The sequence below is a fragment of the Cyprinus carpio genome, chromosome B1 (genome assembly GCF_018340385.1).
Source record: "Cyprinus carpio isolate SPL01 chromosome B1, ASM1834038v1, whole genome shotgun sequence".
NCBI classification, from domain to species: Eukaryota; Metazoa; Chordata; class Actinopteri; order Cypriniformes; family Cyprinidae; genus Cyprinus; species Cyprinus carpio.
In genome coordinates, this window is record NC_056597.1 from 752,590 (window position 1) to 762,485 (window position 9,896).

Genomic DNA, 9,896 nt, shown 5'->3' on the forward strand with positions numbered 1-9,896 from the left:
CATATTCATGGTTTTTACTGGTTGCACACCGAGAGCCTCATGTTTTGAGGTGTCACATACATTGTGATAAATGTCTGAATTCTCGTCACACCTGCTGGTCCTTGTTTCCTATCTCTTCCCTCTAATTTTCTCTTCATACGTAATATTGGGGTTTGGAAAATACAATGCTTCTAAAAATGAATCTTTTCTTGAAATGAGAATTTTCACAGCAAGTTTCAGCAGTTAAGATACGCATCCTGCCATAGCCAATATGCTCTAATTGTAATGCACATGTTCTGAAATATCTGTACACATTGGAACCCATTTATGAAATACAAACAGAACGTGTTTCTGTGTCACTCCTTCATAATGCACACGTTGTTGCATTGAATTGTGTGACAGTTTTATGTTAAAAAGGTTTTGCGAATGATTTATGCAGAAATTTGTTTTCCTTGTGTTTCATTAATGGGCTTTATTGTGTGTATTTTCTCATCATGTTTTTTATCTTTTGCTTGACTGCTTTCCGGGACTCAGAGAGAGGTAAATTGATTTACCCTTTTGTTACTTGTATTCTCATCATTGCCTGGTTGTAGTCTCTTGCAGGTCATTGTGTTCATAATAGTTTATTTTTAGCGGAAATATTAAAGAATGTGTGTAATACAGCTGGTGGTGTAAGTTTAGAGACTCTCATTCATCAGACAGCCACGTGCACCTGCATATACTGTAGTAGGTGAGGTGTGTGCATTTTATCCATAGTTATATTTTACAGCATTATTTGTTTGCTTGAAATGTGGGTGTGTTTCTTTAAGTAACTGTTTTAAATTGATTGTCTCTGTTAAAACTAAAGGGCACATCATCCATCAGGGTGTTTGAGGGCAGTTCTTAGTACATGCACAAACACACAAATACACACAAAATCAAATAAAAAAAAAAAATCTTTTTGTTTATAATCAAGTGTGTTCATCTGCACTGTTTATTGATGTAATATGGTTGTTGTTTTTTGTTAAAGCAATTAAAATATTTGCTTCTTTTAATTATTGCACATTCCTGGTCTTATTGTCTAAATCTCTTTCTTTTTTTAAATAAAAATATAATATCTCGACCTGGATCCATTCTGGTATGTAAATTTTTGGGGTCTAATCATTTCCCTATGGACAAAATAAAGTGACGTCCTGCATTTCTCTAGTACGGTATCCTTTTTGGAAATATGACAGATTATGAGTGAAATGGGTGGTAAAATGTGTTTCATGTTGACTTTAAACAGCTGTTTACATATGATTTAATCATGTTTGATTTTAATTGTGTGCAAACAGGGATTTTGCATATGTAGCGCGAGATAAGGATACCCGGATATTAAAATGTCATGTGTTCCGCTGTGACACCCCTGCCAAAGCCATCGCGACGAGTCTGCACGAAATCTGCTCCAGGGTGAGAACTAAATGCTACACAAACAACATCCAACACAAAATGAACCCCAGTGGCCCAATCAAAACTGTGTAACACAAAACTGATATTAGATTGCAGTGAAAACCACTGGCAGTCTCAAGTCTGTGTGCAAGGATAGAGCACAGCTGAGAATGAAGAAATAGGGTTCACATTCTGTTTAGGCTGCTGATTTAGGGCAGTGAATTTAATGAGTTCGATTTCTGTGTAATAGATCATGGCAGAGCGCAAGAATGCCAAAGCTATGGCTGGAGGATCCCTACAGGACAGAACACATGCTGGGCTCGACGTCCCGCTACAAGGTAACACAGTATGCTTATGTGTGTTTCTTCTCTGTTAAATAATAGGTTTGTGTGTGTGTTAATGTGTATGTTGTATGTTACCCTTAGCAGAGTTCCCCACACCAAAGACTGAACTGGTGCAGAAATTCCAGGTGTTATATGTTGGCATGATACCGGTTGCCAGACCTATAGGTGAGCAATCACTCATAGTCTTCCATTTTTTTTTAATCTCTTCTTTCCCCTCACCTACACTCGCTGCTTTTCTACTTTTGTTCACATTTAACACATATTATCCTCCCCGAACTCTCCACTTTTTTTACTGGATTTATGAATAAATTGGTCATAAAATTTGATCTTTAACAAAAGACAAACACAATCTGCTTGAATCAGCTTTTTTTTTTATTTTATTTTTTTACATGTGTTTATTAAAATACAATGTAAACAATCACGGTGCAGGGTGGAAACTAATGTAAATCCTTATTTAATAGCTTGTTGACCTTCTTTCAAATCAGCCACGCATGACTGTCAGACGTTTGGAACTATTCCTCCTTACAATACATTTTCAATTCAGTGATATTTTTGAGACTGTGTGGTGTGCATCCTCTCTTCGGGTCATGCTTTTTGTAACCCTTACCAGCTTTATGCAAGACAACAATTCTTCATCTTAGGTGTTCGGAGATGTCTTTTGTGGGATGGTTTACATCCGACAAAAGCGTTTTGTGAATAGCAAACTTTGTGATTGTTTTTTCATAGGGCATGCTGACTCTGACCTTGTCTCACTGATTGTACTCCAGCTTAGATGACTCCTGACTCTAGTTTAGTTAGTTTTGGTGAAATCATTTCCACCCTACATAGTGTGTTACTGAAAGCATCATTGTTTATTTCTGTGAACATTGTTGTGACTTAGTTCTTATGGCTATTTCATGTTGACAGCCAAAGGGTTCAAATACTTTTTCCTGGAACTGTACATGCAATTACAAGGTCAGATGTTCTTGTTTTCTAGGCATGGACATTCTCAATGGTGCAATAGACACTTTGATAACATCATCAATTCGAGATGACTGGGTCCCTGTGATGTTGAATGTAGCCGATGCGACAGTCACAGTCATCAAAGAAAAGGCAATTACTCATCCTTTTACTCGTTAAACCCCATAACATCTTTATAGCTGTGTGTTTTACTAAAGTACAACTTTTTGTGTTAACACAGTTGTTCAAAAAAGTTTACTCATATATGATTCTTGGTGTCATAACATATATTAGGAAGAAGAGGAGGTCCTAGTGGAGTGCCGTGTGCGTTTCCTGTCATTTATGGGAGTTGGGAAAGATGTGCATTCATTTGCATTCATCATGGACTCTGGGAACCAGCACTTTGAGTGTCATGTGTTTTGGTGTGATCCCAATGCTGGCAGTGTGTCAGAGGCTGTTCAGGCAGCATGCATGGTGAGTTATAACACCACATCAAATATAAATGGGCACTGGGCACTATAGCTTAATAGTAAAAAAAATAAATAAAATCAATGTCAAGACCAGAGCTGGGCAATATAGCTGCAAAAATAGTTATATGTCAGCCTACTGAATAGTTTGCGGTCAGTAAGATTTTTGAAAAGAAATTAATTTTATTCAGGTATGATGCATTCAACTGATCAAAAGTGACAGTAAAGACATTTATAATGTTACATCAGATTTCTTATTTCAGATAAATGAAAAATGTATCAGGGTTTCCACAAAAATATTAAGCAGCAACTGTTTTCAACACTGATAATTGTAAGAAATGTTTCCTGAACACCAAATCAGCTTATTAGAATGATTTCTGAAGGATCATATGACAGGCTAATGGAAAATTCAGCTTTGCCTTCACAGAATAAATGGCATTACATAAATGTAAAAATATAAGAATATAAAAATATATTCAAATAGAAAAGAGTTATTTTAAATTGTAGTTATATTTCAGAATATTACTGCATTTTTGATCAAATAAATGCAGACCTGGTAAGCATAAGAGGCTTCTTTCAAAAACTTAATTTTTTTTTTACAGTTTATTAACTGTCCTATATATTATATATATTAATAACTGTACATAGCCACAAACAGCTACCTTAATAAAATATAGTAAAATTAAAATATATTTAAAAATGACACTGACATTTCTGTGAATAAAACTTGATGGTCAAATAAAAAAAAATAAACATTAAAATCATTTTAATAGTCTCAATGTTTCTTAAAGGCATACTCCTCCCCAAAATAAAAATTTTGGCATTAATCACTTACCCCCATGTTTCAAACCTGTAAAAGCTTTGTTCATCTTCAGAACACAATTTAAGATATTTTGGATGAAAACCAGGAGGCTTGTGACTGTCCCATAGACTGCCAAGTATATTACACTGTCAAGGTCCAGAAAAGTATGAAAAGCATCATCAAAATATTCCATCTGCCATCAGTGGTTCAACCGTAACCTTATGAAGCGACGAGAATACTTTTTGTATGCAAAGATAACAAAAATAATGACTTTATTCAACAACTTGTCTCCTCTCTGTCTTTCCACATGACCGTAGTGCCATTTTGAACAATATGAGCTGAACGCAGGCAGCTTACACGCTTCTGTGTCAGCCGCGACACAAGGATACGCTGTTTTCATTCAAATCAAAGTGTAAATACACGTAGAAAACGTGTCCTTGTGTTGGGCCTGACACAGAAGAGCATACGCAGTTTGCGTTCAGCTCATATTCTCCAAAATGGCACTACAGTGATGTGGGGAGTTACAGAGGAGACAAATTGTTAAATAAAGTCGTTATTTTTGTTTTCTTCACGTACAAAAAGTATTACCGTCGCTTCACAACGGTTACGGTTGAACCACTGATGGCAGATAGTCTATTCTGAAGATGTCTTTCATAATTTACTGGCCCTTGACAGTGTAATTTACTTGGCAGTCTATGGGACAATCACAAGCCTCCTGGTTTTCATCCAAAATATCTTAAATTGTGTTCCAGAGACGAATTAAACTTTTACGGGTTTGGAACGACATGGGGGTAAGTGATTAATGACAAAATTTTCATTTTGGGGTGGAGTAACCCTTTAACCATTGTAAATGTCTGATTTATCGTCCATCTTTAGTCAAGCTGTGGTTCAAACAACAACCCAACCTAAGCCTAACCCATTCTATTTAAAGTTTTGTTATTTCATAAAGTTTAATGTCATATTTCATAACCAGATCTTACATTAAACATTAAATTCAACACATGAATTCATCCACTCACTGTTTCTTCTTGTTGTCTTCGTTTCTTTGTCTATTCAGCTGAGGTATCAGAAGTGTCTGGTGGCACGCCCTCCGTCTCAGAAAGCCTGCTCACAAGCACCCCCTGCTGATTCAGTCACTCGCCGCGTCTCCACCAGCGTCAAACGTGGAGTTCTTTCCCTTATCGACACGCTCAAACAGAAGAGACCAGTCACTGAGCTCCCCCAGTGATCTGACACACAAGCACGCATTCTCACCATCACACTCTGCATGCTTATAGCTATCAGAACGTCCTGTACATATCTGTTCAGTCACGTGATGGAGACGAAGCAAAACTCGAGGACGAAAACTGTTGGAAATTCTGAAACAAGTAATTATCAAATGAGCTGATGCCAAGAAAATACACCCTTTACTCACACACCTAATCCAATATCTACAAGCCCTTCTCTTCCATCTCCCATATGTCAGTCATGCGTATATCTGCATGGGAAGCCACACGTCTCCAGCATGACTGTAACCAACAGGCTTCGCCCATCTATAAGTACCACCTTATCTGGACAAAGCCTGATCATTTGAAGAAAGTTTGTGTAATTCAAAAAGAACAAATACGGCTGCTTCACTCACCCATGCTTCTTCATATTGTCACAATTCATCGCTGTCGCATGACTGTATGTGTGTGCGGGTGTGTAGAGGAGCTCGATGCTGCTTCATTTGCGAACAGATGTTCACAAGTGTCATAAAAGCTATTCTTTATTATCCTGATGAACAAGAATGGATGGATGAGAGGAACTGTGCACTGTGTTGCATTCAAAGTTGGATGACGGATGTTATTACTTGAGATCTTCTGACCAAGGTGCTCCAATGTTCAGTGCTCAAAAGATTATGTGCAAAGGTGCGGTAACATTAGCGATATTTTGGCGAAGATTTGGACCATTGTTAATTGTCAGTAATGCAGCGATGTATGAAGCACAACTCGCTTACAAGTTGCTTTCAAACCAAGTATATTTCTATTGGTCAACGCAGGAAAAAACTTGAACCCGAATAGAGATATCTGCATGGGGAAATCGCTCGCCCTCAAGTGAAATTACCATTCACTTGGATTCCTATTGACACCTATTGTAAATGTGACCGCACCTTCTGGCAACAAAATAACAACAATACATTACATTAGCATTGCATTTGTTCAGTGTCAACAATGAAGTCTTCTAGTAACCAAATTGTAGGGAAAAAAATGGCACCTCACAATGTGCAATTTGGAAGTTCGTATTCAAGTGAAGTTCCTTTGCACTTTTCCAAGTAGGAAGATGGAAATCGCAACTCTTTCGGCTGAGTGAAACATCAACGTTGAAATACATCAAAGATTTCACCAAATGATTTTGCTTTCTTCAAGAAGCTCTGCTGACACGTTCATCTTCACCAGAAGTTGATGAGGAGGCTTGGAAAAGATGCCAATATTAAACAAACAACTGATGAATCAGACTTCCCATAGACTTGCTGTGCATTAACACAGGTGGAAGGACATTACCTGTTTAGTTTAGTGTGTAGATGTAAAGTATGAATGTGCTTTTTATATTTCCAAAGTGAAATTGCCTTTTTCCTTTGAAAGAGAGAATGTTGTGGAAGAGAACTGAATTACTCATGAAGCAACATACAGGAGGCGGCAAGAACTTTGCCTAGAGTCAAACAGTTCAATCGTGTCAATTCTGCTTTGAACCCCAGAGTAGTGCTTACTTCCTCGAGAGGCTCTCCAGTGACTGAAAGTCAAAAAAATACCTGACTAATAGAAGCTATCTGCAGCAGATCTAAGTTAGTGAAAAAAACTCCAGAGCTATTTCAGTTCCAGCATTCATTCCTGATGTTTGGATGGCATTAGTGGCTCTACATGTCCTGGCTGCGCTTCACAAACTTTTTTTTTTTTTCCTGCACGTACCTACATGGTCTTGCTGTACTCCTAGACTTACCCTTTCTTTCAAAAGGGTTTAGACGAGTCACTTGTGTGTGTACATATAGTATCTATATATAGCAAACATCATATCATAAGGCTTTATTTTTTGAATTTCAGATACTTTTATTTTGTCATGTTTTGGTCATACTTGCCTTTGCATGTCTTGTGATCCCGTTTATTCTGGCATTCTGTAAAAAAAAATCATGTATGTGTTGTAGATAAACCAACTGACAAAACAAAGGAAAGAAGAAGAGTGAAAGATGGTAGAGATTGTGAATATGAATTTATTTTATGGTCCTTTTTAGGAGAGCTAGCTGTAGAGGAGGAGATGTGAACTGTAAGTGTCTATCTATGCATTCTTTTAGCTCTGAGGACGATTTGAGAGGAACAAAAATGTCCTGGGACAATTTAAGAAGAAAAACTGTACTGAACAGAAATGATATTTTTTATTTTATTTATTCTATTTTATATCGGTATATACTGGTTGCATTGTGATGTATCATAAGCTTAGACACTCTTTACCCTTATACAACAAATCAAACAAATGTCAATTCAAATCACTTTACAGTTACTCTGGAGAGCTGTTTAACTCAGACGCTGACTGTCATGATAACATAACATTTAAAAGGCTTTGTATGATCTGTACATGCTGCCCAAACCAACATTAGACGCAGGTATAGCTTCAGTCTGCTTTAGAATACACCATATGGACAAAAGTATGTTAAACCTAACAATTGGCTGTTCAGATATTTTGGTTGCAACCGGTGCATAAAATCAATCTCAAACAATCTCATTTTGGATCTTTCACTCAAAATATGTTTGAGAACTTGAGATGCAGTGCAGGAAATCAGTGCACAATGCAGGGACTCAAAACACATTTTTAAAAGTTTTAACAAGATTTGTTTTAAAAACATGGCACCCAACATAGGATTTCACAAGACTTATTTTTTTTAAAAGGTTTAACTTCATGTTTTAAAAATGTGACACCAAGCGTACGGTCTTGACACATTTTTAAAAGTTCTAACTCAATGCAGTTTAAAAATGTGGCGCCCAATGTAGGGTCTCGAGACCCTTTTAGATTTATTTTAAAAGCAACAAAAATCAAAGACATCCATCTATAACGCATAACACATTTACAATAGTAAACCATTAAAAAGCCATGCATTGAAACAATTTTTTTTAGCAAATTAGGATGCAGTTGAAGCTGGTGTATCAGCAAAAAGGAGGACTAGTGTCCTTTTAATGATTTTAATGATTTGTATTATATTACACATCCATTTGGTCATTTAGTGTATGTTCCAAAATGTCAGTTTAAACAAGATTATCACAATCAGATTTTTCACCAAGACCAAAATTAGAGTGCATTTGTTTGGGCAGTATGTAGATGTTTAGCTAGCTCTACTATAACCATTACTCTTGTATCTTGACGGCACGAGGCCTCTGCTTTCACCCTGCAGATAATCAGAGTGTTAAAATGACCTGACACAAAATCAAACTGCCTGTGTACTGCACCCCTTCGCTTTCCTCCTCTTATTATCTCTTTTGCAGTTTTGAAGTGCATATTGGTTCTTGTTCAGTTTTTTTTTTTTCATGTGAATGTGATGTTGGGTCTTATACAACTTACTGTTTTCTTTTGGATTTTTTTATTCCCTCCTTTTTTCTTTTTTTGTTGGGGGGGGGGGTTAACAGTGAATAAGAATCAATCACATTTTATGTTTCAAAATGAATTCAGTGGCAACAGGCAAAGTCAGCTGTTACATGCAAAACCAGAAAGAGGGAGGAGGCTTATGGGTAGTGTAGTCCAGTACAATAATTCAGTGTAGAATCATCATTCTCTTGTTAGCCAAGAGTAGTGTGTTTGACTCTCGTGTTCTTGTATGGTGAATCACTCTGATTGGCGATCATCGGGGGAAATCTCATCACAAGGATTAACAAGCTAAGAATTAACACTACTGCTGAAATACTCTCAAACACACGTTTTTGTGCAAATGTTGGCTTTCTCTGCTCTACACTAATTTGTACACCATATAAATGTAAACTGTTGTGAAAATAAATGGCATATCACAAAATACATCAAAATGTTTCTGGCTGTTTACTGATTTCATAAAATATAGTCTGTTGTGAGTAGCAAAAAATGTCCTTATGAACTAATGAATGTAACATATAAGTTTTAAAATTGTTGTGGCAAAGTTGTATGATCTGCTTATGGCCAACTGAGGTTTTGGGGGTGGACCTTCATGCTTAGCATGTCTCCAAAAAATCAAAGCCTAATTGTATACATTTTCTTATGAGACGGGGTTGGATATTAATATTTTATAAAATATAAGTCAATAAAGCTTTAGTGGCATAATTATTAAAGTCATGATAATACATTTTCTTCCGTATTGTGAGGTACATCTGATTATCAGAAAACGTAGGGCAGGCACTTGGTTTTAGATAGGCTGAATATTTATAGTTGGTCATAAGAAAGGGCTTCAACTGATTTAATGAATAATTGAGATATAAATTGGTTAAATTAATTTAAATAAATTGAGATAAATGTGGTTTTAAGTAATACACCACTCCGTCAATCAACTGTGGGGCATATTAATGTAAATCTGTTTTCCCATATTCTGACATATAGTGCAACACACAAAATTAGGACCTTAGGTTATAAATCACAAATAAAATAATTTATTCAACACAGTATACATGATACACTTACAATGTTGCCAAAGTACAACATACATAAACATTAAAGGGATAGTTCACCCAAAAATGAAAATTCTGTCATTAATTACTCACCCACATGTCGTTTCAAACATGTAAGGCATCCGTTCATCTTCGGAAAACAAATTATTAAACAAGATATTTCTGATGAAATCCGAGAGCTTTCTGACCCCTAAAGTCATTATTTTATTTTTTTGTGCACAAGAATATTCTCATAGCTTCATAAAATTATTGTTGTTGTACTGATGATGAATTATTTGATTATTTTTTTGTTGATTTTTTTTTTTTTTTTATGGGTTTTGAGTGT

At 36.2% G+C, this 9,896-nt stretch overlaps 1 protein-coding gene across 1 annotated transcript in view; it reads left to right on the forward strand.

The window, feature by feature from the left end:
* LOC109078952 (amyloid-beta A4 precursor protein-binding family B member 2-like) overlaps positions 1-8,953 on the forward strand; it is a 44,852-nt gene extending 35,899 nt beyond the window's left edge. The window contains 7 exon segments of the mRNA XM_042716129.1: positions 514-519; positions 1,293-1,407; positions 1,637-1,724; positions 1,812-1,895; positions 2,707-2,822; positions 2,964-3,143; positions 4,996-8,953. Coding sequence (XP_042572063.1) covers positions 514-519; positions 1,293-1,407; positions 1,637-1,724; positions 1,812-1,895; positions 2,707-2,822; positions 2,964-3,143; positions 4,996-5,166 — 760 coding nt within the window. The 3' untranslated portion in view covers positions 5,167-8,953.
* Positions 8,954-9,896: the final 943 nt, after the last annotated feature.